General features: G+C 39.4%; 1 protein-coding gene across 3 annotated transcripts in view; it reads left to right on the top strand.

Moving 5' to 3' along the window:
• Positions 1-14,489, top strand: part of Skel (DM13 and DOMON_DOH domain-containing protein skeletor) — a 62,665-nt gene extending 48,176 nt beyond the window's left edge. The window contains exons 6-11 of one of the 3 annotated variants that reach the window (XR_012409008.1): positions 3,173-3,272; positions 9,421-10,200; positions 10,268-10,461; positions 10,516-10,902; positions 11,033-11,190; positions 13,849-14,489. Coding sequence is in view for 2 of the 3 variants with exons in the window: in XM_073960520.1 (XP_073816621.1) it covers positions 3,173-3,272; positions 9,421-10,200; positions 10,268-10,461; positions 10,516-11,076; positions 11,182-13,569 (4,023 nt within the window). In the remaining variant the exon portion in view is untranslated. Of the gene's footprint in view, positions 1-3,172; positions 3,273-9,420; positions 10,201-10,267; positions 10,462-10,515 lie in introns of all 3 variants that reach the window. The other 2 variants (XM_073960520.1, XM_073960518.1) reach the window with 2 other exon arrangements.
• The last annotated feature ends 1,766 nt before the right edge of the window (positions 14,490-16,255 follow it).

Raw genomic sequence — 16,255 nt, 5'->3', positions numbered from 1 at the left:
GGAAGGTTTTTGCGGATTCTGAAATGTTTATAGATGAGAAAAACAAGTAAAAAAGAGTCAGTCGGCTTTGCCGACAGATATATACCCTCAGCCAATATAAAGCGAAACTTTCACCTCCGGACAGATCGAATGAATTTAAGGTCTCTTCAGTATTTTGTGGCCCGTTTTGGACATTTGAACTTGCCGACAAAAATGTGGATTAGGAATTAAGTGCACTAAGACACAAATGTTGAACTGCAATGGAGGTAGCGAATGCAAATCGCTTCAACAAAAATCAAAGTGATTCGAGAGCAGGTCTTAAAGTGAACATATACGAAATTTTGTGTGAGAGGTACCAGAAGGAGTAGACAAATATAGTCCATATTCGAACCTGATCTATATCTGGTAGATATGTTAGGCTGTGCAAAGTATAGATTACATCGGTCACTCCCTTCAAGAGTTGTCGTGCGCAAAATTTCGAACATTTTTGAAGTTCTGGGGGGGAGGTACCTGAAGGAATGGACCGATAGAGCCCATCTTCGAATTTAAACTATGTGTTGATAAAATATTACGAAGGCCAAATTTTGGACCGAATCGACAGATCCGTTCGAGAGTTATCTTGCGCTCCAACCACTACACAAGGTGTCATAGGGGCTTTTTGCACCTTTCCGGCCATTTTCTCAGGAAATATGGACTTGCCCCTGATGAAACTCGTATGGGGGGAAGTGAATACAAGTTGTTGTTGTCATAAAAATCAAAGCGATTCGAGAGCAGGCCCTAAACTGAACTTATCCGAAATTTTGTGTGGGAGGTACCCGAAGGGTACCGTGGTGCGATGGTATGCACGCCCGCCATGCACGCAGAAGGTCGAGGGTTCGATTTCCCGGCCAAGCAACATCAAACATTTTTTCAACGGTGGCAAAATACCCCTCAGTAATGTTGGCGACATTTCCTGAGTATTTCACCCATGTAAAACTTCTCCAAAAGTGGTGTCTTACGACACGCAGTTCGGACTCGGCGATAAACAGTAGGTCCCATATCATTGAGCTAAATATGAATCGGGGTGCACTCATTGATATGAGAGAAGTCTCCCTTGTCCCGTATGGGGTGTTGTGGAACAATGTTTTTTGTTTTTTTTTTTTTGTGGTACCCGAAGGGGTGGGCCGATTGAGTCCATATTGGAACATCAACTAAGTCTGGTAGAAATTTCACTATGTGCAAAGTATGGACCAAATCGGTTACTCCCTTCAAAAGTTATCGTACGCACAAATGTGATGAGGTGATGTTTCATCGTGTCAATCCCGTACATAGAACCGGCCATCGGGGAATTGGTGATTAGCAGTCATTTTAGTTGGAGTCGGATACTCAATTCGTAAGTTTTCGTGCTCATCAGCCAGTTTAAACGTTTCTTCGAATTTTTGGGGCCATTCTCTCAGGCAGTATGGACCTGCCCCCAAAAGAAAGTATGTAGTACCGTTGTATATTAGGATGTGCAAAGTATGGATTACATCGGTCACTCCCTTCAAGAGTTATCATGCGCACAAATTTTCTGAACATTTTCGAACTTTTGCCAAAATTTGAACCGAATCGGTTCATCCGTTCGAGAGTTATCGTGCTAAATCAATTCGAAATTGTCTCAAACACATTTCGTTCAAACATACTTGGGGTCTAAAACCATTATTTCGATGAGGCACATTTTGCCCATATGAAATTGTATATATGGTAACATGGGGCGCCTTCGCCATCGCCGATATTCTTGATAACTATAACTGCTAGAGAAATGCCGTTAAAGGGAAAATTGTAAGTTTAACGAAGATCTTTCGTCTCCAAATAATTGGCATTTCTATCAAATATATGATTGCTGAAGCACGTGGTTTCATGTTTTTGGGGTATTGCGAAAAATATTCATGGTAGGTATATTTTGTGATATCTTGTATACCTTTTGTGATATGTGTTGTGTGTTAATGCAAGAAATATGTCAGGTTTAGCTTAAATTGTTTATGCTATTGATATACCACGCTATAATGTGAAATTGAAATCAAATATTGTGCTAAACCTATCTAATTTGGCAAAAATTTTATTTTTATGCCTAAATTCAAGGTACCTACTTCAATTAACGGCTAGAATATGTTTCTTTTTGTAAATGTTAGAATCATTTTTGATTATTAAATAGAAAACATGTTCCTTTTATGCATAATGTTCATATTTGAGGAGGAAGTATGGTAAATGCCAGGTTTAGAGTCCGTTGATATATGTCCTATGTCGATGGCGAAGCTACCCCATAGGTGGGGAGGCTTCGCCACTTTTTAGACATTTTGTAAAATCTCAAAAATAATATTTTAAATACAAAATTATAATCATTTATATATCAAAACTTATAGGCAAGATATGCTAATATCTTACCAAAAATAATATTTGGAATAACTTTAATGATGCGGATATGAGAACATTTTGAACAAAAACGTGGCGAAGGCGCCCCATGTTACCATATACCCTCGCTAGCATAAATGCTGAGGGTATAAAAATAGAAATTGCTAACTCAGAAAACGAATTTTTTGAGTTATGCCACTCTTCGAGTAAATGAACGATATATTGAAGATTAAGAATACCTGCATACGATTCTTCGAATGTATAACACTTCCTTTATTTGCATTTTTTCCTGTCATGTGAGTGAGAAAAAATATTCATACCTTTGATAAATGTAGTAAAATCAGTTTTTTTCGGATTCGGAGTCGAGTTTTTTGCACGACTTAGACTCCGAGTGTAGTCAAATTGCTCGACTCTGCTCTTAATCTTAGTTATGTGTGGTCCTGCCAACTTGGTCCTCTATACAAGCTTTACGAAATCAGTCCTGTTTTGCACAATGACTGTCTGAGTATGAATCCCCGTATCATTGAACTCCCATATCAATGAGTGCAAAATATAATCCCTTCGGAACATAGTTTATCTCATTGCATTTGTGTCTTAAGTCTTCTGTTTTCTCGACAAGCGCTTTATTTTTCCAAAAACGGCACAGTACCATTTTAAAAAATTATTTAAATTATATGTTAACATTTAACAATTTTAAAATGCCTTTGTTTCTTACTAATGCACTAGAAAATGGTACGAGAAGCATTTTTGTACATTAGATTAACAGTTTTGAAATTTTTGACAAATATTAATGTTTTGTTAATTCTCCTATTAAATTTTATAGTCCAAACTAAACTGCGAGGTCTTATACGATGATTTGGCATTTGAAGTCCGTTGGGCCATGGCTGGTGATAGCATTGTTGTGCAATTGGTCTCCAAATTGGGTAAGTTGAATCGAAAATAATTTTATAATCCATATAAAATAGATTTACATAATCTTTCCCAATATATAAATAAAAATGATATAACACATTTTATGGCAAATTGGCGATGCTCGTAAATATATTGGCAAATTTGTGTTAATTAATTAACGCAATAAACATTTAACACATTTTCCTTGTGAAATAGTTGTACACATTTAAAAGAAGAAAAAAACGCAATAAAATCATAAAACAGCAGGATTCCTTATATTGGTCACATTGCCACATATGTCACAACTTGGTGTGGTGATTTTTTTCTCTTTTCAATAAATTCCTCAAACACACACAAAACAAGTCCACAACACATAGCTGACAACATTTATACACACATATTCTAGATTCAACACAACATCCAATGAAAGTATTTAAAAATTCCTCTTCTTCAAAATGCAATTTATTTCACACCATAATTGGTGATTTGCTGGCGACTGTTTTAGAGTAGCAGCCAACAGTAGACCCCTTGCAAAATATGGCAACAAACTTGAAAGCAACATTCCAAAGTGTGCCAATGAAACAATCTGTGGCCACTTCGTTGCTCCGTTTATTGAACTTCATTGCATAGATCTTTAGCAGGTTATTGCAACCGCCATTCATCCATCCTTCATTCGTTCATATAACCATCTATCCATCCATTCATTGACAAGAAACTAGAAATCACCGTAACAAATTAAGACTGCAAGAAGAAGAAGAAAAAACTAGGCAACTAACAGTAACAGTTAATGGCAGCACCAATTGGTTAAAATGGTATTTCTTGGAGAAGAAGACGAAGACGAAAACCAGTAGCTGACGACCAAATGACCGGAATGTGTAAATTAAACCAAAGCAAACAATCTGACCAACCACACACTTCTTCCTTTGGCAAACATTTTAGCAGCACACACTAACTGAATGCAGATCGGAAAGCAAAAACCAGTAGCCACTAATGATAGAGATGTTGTCATAATAGCCTCCATAAAACACCTGATTTCCTTTTAAGAATTCTTATTACGGTATACCATGGACAGACGGATAGCACCACAGTGTTTCGCTGACAAAATAGTTGGAAGTGGAATTTATGTTGATAAGAAAATGCATGAAATATTTTGAATTGTAAGGAAGAATTGTAATGAGTTTGAAACTTATTTAATTAAGTGAAAAATGATGTAAGCTGATCGAAAATGGAATGGAATACACCGTGGATTAGGAAATGTTTTATTTATATTTACAATAATCGTTCCACTAAATGGAAGCAACTAACAATTATAGAAAAACGAGATTGAATTAGCCAATTTAAACTAAAGGAATTCGCGCACAATTCACAAAAAACTGAAACAAATTGTACTTTTTATATCCCCAACATTATGGCTAAGGAATTTAGGGTAACACGCCAGAGCCGATTTTATTGATAATCCCTAGAAATCGTCAAAGGGAAAGTTGTAGATCTTCGATAAACAAACAACTTGGACGATAATAATGTTGCATGAATGAAAACGGCGTTGATGAAGGCACACCAGTCTCGAAGCTGCCCTATGTTACCCTATATATCACTTTTATTCGATCAATGTGCTTCATCGAAATAATGGTATAAGACCCCACATATGTTAAAACCAAGTCCTCTTCAAACAATTGAGAATCGATTTAGCTATGACAATTCGACTCTCTGGATGGTTTTTGGGCTTAATATCTCGTGAAAAGATAAAACTAATAATTGTTCCACAAACATCCCAGAAGGGACTAGGGAGACTTCTCTCATATCAATGAGTGCACCCCGATTCATATTAGCTCAATGATATGGGACCTACTGTTTAGAGAAGTTTTACAAGGCTGAAATACTCAGGAAATGTCGCCAACATTACTGAGGGGTATTTTGCCACCGTTGAAAAATGTTTGGTGTTGCCTGGCCGGGGAATCTAACCCACGACCTTTAGCGTGCAAGGCGGGTGTGCATACCATTGCACCACGGTGGCACCCAAGATAAAAATATCGAGGAGAATATTTCTTCTTAGACGCAGGCGGTCTGAATTTGGTTTTATTTTTTTTTTTATAATTTTGCGGCAATGATGCTGCTTCTGCTTCAAGTTTAATAGAACGATTATTCTTGATAGAGGGTTTTATGACCTTTGATGACAGCTTTTGTGGCGCCGATAAATAGAAAATTGTTGAGGTTATAGATGCTGTCGACCGATAGGCTCCACACCTCGACACATTGTTTAAATACGAAGATGGAATATACATACCGGATATCTAATTCTGATAAAAAACATGCTGCCAGAAAGCGAAGCTTTTTATTTAAATAACGTTTAAGGAAAACTCGGATGTAATCGATTATTTTTATTGAAGAAACAAGTAAAAAAGTATCAGTCGGCTTTGCCGACAAAGATATACCCTCAGCCTGCATGGATTCGAGACCAGGTCTTAAAGTGAACTTATCTGAGAGGACAAATATAGTCCATATGGCAGCTGATATTCTTCAGTTGCGAAAGCTAGGGAACATACTCCGAGGACTGCATTCAGGCGATTGTTATTTATGCCTTCTGCCACAGCATCTGTGTGAATGTTACTTAAACCTGCTTGATAGACTTGCTGATCTGAGAGTTCTCTCTTGTAACGTTGGACCTATCCACCATACAATGATTAGCATGACTCCCCCGGTAACTCCCGAGCAAGTACTGCAACGAGAAGAATCTTTGTCGCCTTATATAGATAAAACAGTGATGACATGAGGAGGCACCATGTTGTGGTTCTCAGGCGGCGTTTTGGCGTTCCATTGTGTTGCGCTCATATTTGCTGACAACACTGACTCAGCATTTCACAACACAGATTGACCAACAGCATTTTAACAAGATTTTCTTATAAACACCCCAAGTGCTGTCAGCTAGGAACATGAGGATCTTGTTATGTAGCTGTGGCAGGCATGAACGACGTAAACATACTGTTGAAGTCGGAATTCGATTACGTTCGATCTCCGATGTCCATGACTGATTAGCAGTAGATTTAGTGGAGGACATTTGCCAACTTCTCTTGCGAAATAAGAGTTCAGCCTTTGACAAATGGGGTTATCGAAGTACCCCGTAATCAGGATCGTAAATTTAATCATCCGCATACGTAACGATCTCTTTACCGTTTGGAGGGGGTGGAATACATACAGAAAAGGTTCCGCAGTTCCTCTGTTTCAGTCTACGGAGCTTCGTCTTTTTCTTGCTGAACCTAAGTTTGAAACTTGACCGGAGTGAAGTCTGCTCGATTGCCTACAAGCAATGTAAAATAGTGTTTGTAAGTGTCAAAGAAGTTTTGATAAGTCGAGCGCCAACATCACCATCCTATAGCACGGATTCTTTTATGTGAAGGTAGCGTGTAGCGCTTACAAACCTCATGCTGATATACGGCAACTGAATAGCTATGTTTAAATCTGGTGAGGAGTAAAAGCTCGAGAGTTTTGCTGGCTTCATTCCATTTCCTGACTTCAGGAACAAGAGCAGCGAAAGGTTGAGAACTTTGGTGTGATACTTAACTCAATATTACCATGAAGTTTCCATCGGGCACAAAGCTTTGGATAATTTAGCATTCCTAATTGCATTTCATCATCCATTGTAAATCGTGGTGGTTCCCCCTCGGCGGGACGAGATCTAATGCAACATAGTACTCTTCCCTTCGATCGGTCAATCCTGGTATGATCGGCATTGACAATTTTCGATTAAAATGGTTTCACAAGAAAAACAAGTACAAAAGTGTCAGTCGGCTTTGCCAATGTGAATTGAAACGCTCATCTACGGACAGATCGAATGTATTTTGGGTCTCTTCAGAATTTTGTGGCTCTTTTTGAACATATGAACTTGCCGACAAAAATGTGGATTAGGAATTAACATAAATGTTGAACTTTTGTGGGGGAGGTACCCATAGGGAGGACAGATATGGGCCATTTAAAATTTAAATTAAATTTTGACAAAATATCGGGAAATCCAAAGTTTGGAACAAATTGGTTGCACCATTCAAGTGATATCGTCCTAACATTTTAGTGAAATTTTTTAAATATTGGGGAGAAGTACCGGAAGTTGGGGACCGGTATTGCCCCATGAAACTAAGTTTGGATAAAATATGACGAAAACCAAATGTTGCACCAAATCGGTAGAACAGTTCGAGAGTCACATATGGTGACATAGGTTTTTTACACCTTTCGGGATGTTTTTGCAAGAAATATGGACTTGCCCCTGAAAAAACGTTTACGTCGTAATGGAGGTAGCGAATGCAAATCGCTTCAACAAAAATCAAAATGATTCGAGAGCAGGACTTAAAGTGAACTTATCCGAAATTTTGTGTGAGAGGTACCAGAAGGAGTAGACAAATATAGTCCATATTCGAACCTGATCTATATCTGGTAGATATATTAGGATGTGCAGAGTATGGATCATAACGGTCATTCCCTTCAAGAGTTATCGTGCGCATAATTTTTCCGAACAGTTTTGAACTTTTGTGAGGGTGGTACCTGAAGGAGTGGACCGATATGGTTTATCTTCGAACTTTAACTATGTTTGGACAAAATATTACGAAGGCCAAATTTTGGAACGAATTGGCAGAACCGTTCGAGATTTATCTTGTGCTCCAACTACTACACACGGTGTGATAGGGGTTTTTTTGCATCTTTCAGGCTATTTTCTCAGGAAGTATGGACTTGTCCCTGATGAAGCTTGTACCGTCGTATGGTGGGCAATGAATACAAGTTGTTGCAACAAAAATCAAAGCGATTCGAGAGCAGGTCCTAAACTGAACTTTTCCGAAATTTTGTGTGGAAGGTACCCGAAGGAGTGGACCGATTGAGTCCATATTGGAACTTCATCTAAGTCTGGTAGAACTTTCACGATGTACAAAGCGTGGGCCAAATCGGTTACTCCCTTCAAGAGTTATCGTGCGCACAAATTTTCTGAACATTTTCGAACTTTTGTGGGGGAGGTACCGGAAGGAGTGGACCGATATAACCCATCTTCGAACTTAAACTAAGTTTGGACAAAATATTACGAAAGCCAAATTTTGGACCGAATCGGTTGCTCCGTTCGAGAGTTATCGTGCGCACCAGCCAGACAGACGGACGGACATGCCTAAGTCAACTCCAAATTGTCTGAAACACATTTCGTCCAAACATACTTGGGGTTTAAAACCATTATTTCGATGAGGCACATTTTGTCCGTATGAAAGTGTATATACCCTCGTTAGCATAAATGCTTGCATGGTCATAAAGACAGTGTTGAGTTGCCCGCGAACAATTTTATACCGTTGCAGACAGAACCACAGTCGTTTAAACCTTCAAAATGATTCTCGAGCAGCTCTTAATCAAAAGTAAAGCAAAAACTTCTCTTAAACTGTACTTTAACGAAAATACTGAGGGGAAAAGCAGCCGAAGGAGTTGTCCTTTTAGATGGTTACCGCATTTTTGTTACGTTTCGGAAGTCAGCCACAATTGAAAAAATTGAGGTAGGAATGGTTTAGGGTACCAGTGTGGGATAATTTCAGATTGTGATTCCAGAATAAATAGTTGATTAGTCAGATATTTTAGAATATTTGGATTTTTGACATAAGACAAAGACTTGTCTACCATTAAGATAATTATCAAACCAACTACGTGCCGAAAACCCAGCTGACGAGCTGATTGAACATCTGAGTGCCGAAATAGACACTCTTGCGCTTGAGCATTGACGCTTCAAATTGTTGGAATACATTTCAAAGCAGCTTTCTTCTATTATTATTAAAAATCTATCAAAAACGAACAGAAATCTCCCTGGTATCGACTTCAATACCACCCAGCATTCTGATTTACAGAACCATGTGCATCAGCTTTCCGAAGATAAAAGAATGTATTACAGTTCTCCTTCACGTCCAGTGAGGTTGAGACAGTTACGTCCAAATCAAAACATTCTAAAGCTCATGTTAAAGAAGCTTAGTGCAACGGGATTGCGATATCTGTCTACAATTTTACTCGACTTTGGAAAAAACCTTCGATTTATACAGTTCATAATATATCATGAAATTCTGTAACCCATTTTTATTTATTTAAATACATATTTCAAATTAATTAAAATTAGGGAAAAACTAATATTGTACCATACTAACGATGACTCTGTCTTTTACTCTTTTTTTTCAGAGGATAACCACTATATGGCTTTCGGTATTTCACCCAACAAAGATCGCAGTGTTATGATTGGTTCGGATGTCGTGGTCAGTTGGGTTGAGAAGGATACCGGCAAGGGTTATGCTGTCGATTATTATCTCACCGATAAGTCACAATGTTCCGGTGGTCGTGGTTCATGCCCAGACGTTAACATTCAAGATAATACGAATTCTGTACGCCTACTAAATGCTGCCATGGTCAATGGTTACTCAATTGTTACCTATCAGCGTTCGTTAAATGCCACCGACAAATTAGATTTACCCATTTCACGTAATGGTTTTGAGGCTATTGTTTGGGGTATTGGTCCATTGAATGAACGCAACGAAACCTCTTTCCATTCACATTTCAATAAGAACACCCATTACATTGATTTTGGACGTCAACCAACATGGAATTGTCCAACACCTGAGGGTACTACACCTGAACCTAGTAACGACGATGATGATGAAGATAGTGCTGATCAAGGTAAAGGTTATCCAGCTGCGGGTAAACCAAATGGAAATTCAGGACCACCAGAAGAGGAATTCTATGACGGCAATAGGGCACAGGCTTTGCAAAGTACGAATCGTAGGACACAGCAAAGTGGTGGTAATCAGTTGACGCAAAGACGTCCAGTGCCAACACCAAAACCGGTGGCAAATGATAATGGGGCCTGGGAAATACCACCCATACAATGTTATGAACCTGAGGATGGGGTGTTCTATGCTCAAATGGGTCCTACTGGTGGTAAACATGGTTATTCGGCCATAACTGGTAAGAATGATGGAAGGGAGTGGCAATGGCTTATATTATCTTATTTTCAAAATTTGTGTTCTTTCAGGTCACGTTGGTTGGGGTATTTCATGGTACATCAATGGCCTTTTGATTCCCGAAATCCATGTGGTCCGTGGCAAAACCTATACCTTTGTGGTGGAGGGTGGCAATAACCCTGACATACCAGCCAAATATCATCCCTTCTATATTACCGATGATCCAGTGGGTGGTTATGAACACAAACGCGAAGAAGAAAAGAAGGTAGGGTATCATTTGAGTAAAGTAGAAATCGCTAACTCTTTTATTTACTTTTAGAACATACGCATCTTTGCCGGTGTCCATCGTTCACGTTCGGGCCAAGTAACACCCACCGGTGTGGGCCGCCTGTGCAACTGGACACCCGATGTTGATGGTCCACCAGCCGATGATTACCAATCATTTGGTGCCTATCAACGTACCCTCTCGCTGAAGTGTGATCCCGGTGAGCCTGGTGTTATTACCTGGAAACCCGATCGCAACACCCCCGATACCGTGTACTATCACTGTTTCACTCACCGTTACCTCGGCTGGAAGATCCATGTCCATGATAGTTGCGATGATGCCCGTTATGCAGCTTCCGAAAAGCATTCGGTACGTGTACCAGCTCCTGTGCGTGCGGATGATGAACTGGAAGCAGAAGAGTCGATACGTCATGAAACAAAGGTCAGCCCCAACGAAAATTTTTTGTTAAAGCACCAATCAGATTTAATTAAGAATCACAATATGAACGGAACTCCGCCAAAATTATCATTTGAAATAACCAAATCAACGGAAATTACTAAATTGATTTCAGATGGCATCCGCGCTGCTGAGGCTCTCGAGGATAGCATACTGAGGCAGAAACATCAACAACAGCAGCAGCAGCAACAACAAAAGGTGGCGCCAACGGCAAGTGGAGAACAAGGTGACCATATTCTGGGACCAGTGATGTTTACCAGCAACAATCCAAAAGTAAAAACTCCCTCCTCCGCATCGTCCAATCCCTTGGGACCACCACAACAACCGCCGTTCATACCAACAGCTGCACCTGAGACCTTGCATGGCGAAACTAATTTACATACAAATTACAACTCAGCTCCATCTTCATCATCCGCATCTGCACAGGGACAATCACCATCATCACCACAGTCGCCATCACCCTCAGCAACATCACCAACATCTTCATTAGCATTAGCACCATCATCATTATCGCTTAATAAACACCCATTGTCACCTGCACATTTAGCTACACAACACCATAACCCTAACGCACAGCTACACATGGTGGCTACGCACCATCATCTGGGGCCACACAATATTAGCTCTAGTTTACCTCCACAAAAAACCATTTCTCTGTCGGAGTATTTGAGGCCACCTTTCAATGCACCAATCTTTCATCCGGTAAAGCTGCCGGGACCTAGACCTTTCCCGGGACCTTTAAAGAAATTGCCGGGTTCAAAGCCCATATTGCCCCAACATTTGCCCCGACATCCACCAGGCGCAGGATTAATGATGCATGGCAGTGGACCATTACCCCAACCCTCGGTTATTGTCAATCATTATCGTAAACCGGTACCCACCTTGCTGAGGCCCTTTTTCAAGGAGAATCCCTTCCCTCTGCAGCCATTGGCAGCATCAGTCCTACTCTTGGGTCAACCCACAGAACTTGGCAATCATCGTAAATCATCGGATCAGCATATGAAGAAACCCATAATTCCGGTTCCATATGGAGATTTGGCACCGCAGGGTTCTTTGCAGAAACCAATTTTGACAAAAATCCACGGGGACAAGGCTAAACCCCACATAAAAGTGCCGCATCCAGGGGCGGTTGGGGAAAAACTGAAACCCTATGAAATTCCATTGTTAAAATCGCCCACAACCACAACTGCCACCCCAGCTATGGTTAGTGACTTAAATCCGGTTGGGGTATTCAAGAGTCCATTTGATGTCCATGAAGTGGTTGAAGAACCCTCGCCAGCCGAAATAGCCTCTATGAAACCGGCAGTCAATGAGGGCTTTAAGCCCGACACTGTGGTGGTGGAAAGTGGCTTTAAACCCATACTACGTCACGATGGACCCATGCCACCACCCGAAGTCGTTGAACAAATTGCCAATCGTCGTGAAGATCCTGGTTTAGAAATCGATGAGGCAATGGAATCCGACACATTATTCCTAACTGCCCAGGCCCAACACACACAGACGCAACATTTTGAACCCATGTTTATACCCTCACCGCCGGATAGTACCAATGCCACAATAATTATAAGAAAATCCTCGGGTCTGCAATTACAAACTTCTCAAAAGGATTCCCTCTATCCACCACAAGCCATAAGTTCTCACTTGAAGTCGACCCTACCTGAAGCTTCAAAACTAAGAAATGCCACATTGCAGGATATACTCATTGAGGATTCCGATGAAAGTGATGCGGAATTGGAAATCAAGGAGAGCTTACAAAATAATATTGAAAACGAAATGGCGGTTCCGTTGCATCACAAATTGATCAAAGCCCAGGCAACCAATGAAAAAGAATTGCAACACATAAAAAGCACCACGGAATTAATAGAAAATAAGCCACAAGAGGAAAAGGAAATAGAGGAGGAAGAAGACGATGTAGCATATGGAGACAAAGAGTATTCTTCTTTAAAACTGAAATTCCAACCAAGTCCAAAACCAGAAGTCAGAACTACCAAAACTAGCATTACTATAAATAGCACTAGCACCAGTACCAGTAAATCCCCTCCACCCCCGAAACCCTTTCGACGTTATGACAATCAACATTTAGACGATGTCAGCATGGACGACGATGACGATGCCGATGAAGAACAATTCGAGGACAATGAACGCATAGAAGATTTATTCGACTTGGAGGAAGAAGAAGATGAGCCTGAGGCTCAAGCCGCAGAACGTATTGAGGCATATTATCTACCGCCAGATAACAGCAAAGCTCCTCCCACCGATAAACCCAGCAATGGGGCCGTAATCACCTATGATGGCAAATCAGTGGTTGACAGTTCTTTGGTATTGCCACCCAAATTGGATTCAGAACTGGGTAACAATAATGGCAATGATGACGATGATGATAATGACGAATATTCTTCAGCTCGTTTCTTTGGTGGCAATCGGGGTCGTGGTATCTCCAAGCTGGAACAATTAATAAGAAATACCCCACAATTTGTACCATTTCGTGGTGAAATACCACCTCTCAGCCCAGACCTAAGTCCGTCATCAGTTAGTAGGCAGACGGGAAATGCCGCTGTATTGCCACCACCATTGACATCACCCTCATCTTCACGCCCCAGTAGCGCCACAAAATTGCAATTGATTAATCCCAACAAATACAACAATTCATAGATCACTTTAACCACTACTTACTAACTTACCAACCAAGCATTTGACCTGTTCCAGTACTGCAAGAATCTACTAATATTTACTATTTTTTTCGACAACTTAAAGGAAAAAATGTTATCGTAGTAAAAAATAGTAGCTTCTTACAGGTTCTGGAACAGAGCAACTCATTCCATTCGTTCGTTCCATTTCATTAAACCGTAACAAAATATTCCACAACCAACAACCACAAGAGGCATTAGTTTCGAATTTTGTTTTTTCTTTTCTTTTCTTCTTTATTTTTAGTCTTCATAGGGCCAGCCCAATAATCCCAACATCTCCAAACCACCTATTACTACTACTTCTACTACTACTCTCTAATACCACCACCACCAAAACCAACAACAACAGCTCATCAAGTAGTTGAATCATTGCAGCATTATTTTTCGTTGTTTTTTGTACTTGCCATCCATCAATTGAAGAAAGTGTAATTTGTGAAAACTAATTGTTTATTAACAAATTCGTTTTGAAAAAAATGACACACTGTAACATTCAAAATTTGTATATTTAGCCCATGATACAATAAGAAGGTAGCAGCAACTGCCGTTTTTGGTAACATAAGATGTCAAAATTTGACATAAATTCAATGCAATTGACACATTTTGTTACCATCAGCTGGGCTGATAATGCTACCTTCTTATTGTATCATGATTTAGCCTAAGTTATGTATCGTTCGTCATTCTCATTGATACTTTTTTCTACTCTTTTTATACATGATTTAGTTTTTTTTTTATTATTTTATACTTTAGGAACAAAGCTATTCTTATATAAGAATGTATGTGTGTATATTCATATGCGTTTTATGTATCATCTACATTATAAAATTAAACAAATATACTGTAAGAAATTGTATTTTAATAAATCTATATATAATCATTGTTAAAAAATTAAGACTTTTTTATTCAACAAATACGTGGTTGACAAAAATAATGTTAAATTAACATTATTTTTCACAGAGCAGGGCCCAGCTAGGGGATAAACGCATATGCAACGATGTCAACCGAGATTCGTCAGGATTCTTCCTCACAGTTATGTATGTCTAAATCCAAACAACCCAAGTTGTTAAATATGGCATTTCTGTGCTCATTTTAAAGAGGTTTATTGCAACAAGTTGGCGTATCTGAGCTTTGGAAAGACCAACAAGTCATCAAACTATAAGATTCTCAACCTTTCAAATTGATGTATTACATACAGTTAGGCAAGAAATGTATTGCAAAACCCAGAGTTAGAAATTTGGAATGGCGGTCACTGATGGAATATAGGATCAACGTACCGAACGGTTTCTAAAAATTCTAAGTGTATGAAAAGTACTAAAATATACTAAATTTGGTGCCATTTGTTATTATCTGAACAGATAGTGCTAGAAGCTTGACATTTGGAATGAGAATCAAGGTTGAGAAGTTTGGTTGATACAAGGAGATGGCTTTGGAAATGTGTACTCATTTGTACGAAAAGTAATAAATGTAACTAAATTTTGTACAATTTGGATTTGGGCTAACGGATAGAGTTGGAATCCTGAACTTTGGAATTAGGATCACTGTAGGAACGTAGTATTGAGATATGGAGGTAGTTTTGGAAATTCGTACTTATTAGGGCTATAACCAAAAAATACCACGCCAGAACCATGTGCGGAATATTGTCCTGATAACGAAAACACGTGTTTTAGTTCGATTCGGTGAAAAAAGTTTCCGCACCAACTGCGATTACTAAAGCTCCTTTGATATTTTTCTACTTAAAAATTTAAAATTTGCTTTGTTTGAATAAATAATTTTAGAAAACAAATGCAATTTCCACATGCGAAGTCATTAAAAACAGTCTGTAACTTTCGCGAATTCGTTGCAAATTACCACATATTATCTTGTCCGATCGGTACAATAAATACAAACATAAAATTCGCGAGTTTAAAGACAACAAGTAAAAAAGTGTCAGTCGACATTGCCGACAGAGATATACCCTCAGCCTGTGTGGATTGAAAAACTTTTTTTTCCCAAAAAAAAACTTACGTATTTTGAGGGGTTTTCAAAACAATATGGATAGGATTAAAGCGCAAAAATTTGCGGGGATATCGATAGATAGGGCTTTTTTAAACTGAGTTTCGACAAAATGTTGAGTACCATTTTAGCGAATATTTTCGAATTTTGTGGGGGTGACGTAGGGGATGGAAGATACCAAGGAACGGTCCTGAACATGGCAAAGCCCTGGATTTATCTTGGTCCCTTTCATCTCAAGTGGACACTGACCTCCCCGTGGTGTCACCTGGGGAACTGCCTTTAACACCCGTTAAAGGTAGTGAGCTAACATGTGCAGCGCGTTCTCCCATAGGAACGTTAAAAACATGGGTTTGGGCGTCGGGTTAGTAATCTTCAACTAGAAAAAACAGCCTACTATGAAAAAACGAAAAAATGAAAAACAAACCACTCTAAAGTTGACGAACCCCGCAAACGTTTTAAGGACCATGATCTGCGAATCTGCTCCTTGAATGTTCGCACTCTTTATAGAGAAGGTGCAGTTTACGCATTACCAGATGTACTTGAAAAATACAAGGCCGACATTAACGCCATATAGGAAATACGATGGAACGGGAAAGGCGTCACAACCACACCTAAAGGTGACGCACTGTATTATCGCTGCCTGACACAAAGCATGAGTTTGG

This window comes from Musca autumnalis, unplaced genomic scaffold (assembly GCF_047663935.1).
Source record: "Musca autumnalis isolate F117 unplaced genomic scaffold, ASM4766393v1 scaffold_1, whole genome shotgun sequence".
NCBI classification, from domain to species: Eukaryota; Metazoa; Arthropoda; class Insecta; order Diptera; family Muscidae; genus Musca; species Musca autumnalis.
The sequence above is the reverse complement of the archived record's forward strand: the minus strand, read 5'-3'. Positions and strand labels throughout refer to the sequence as shown.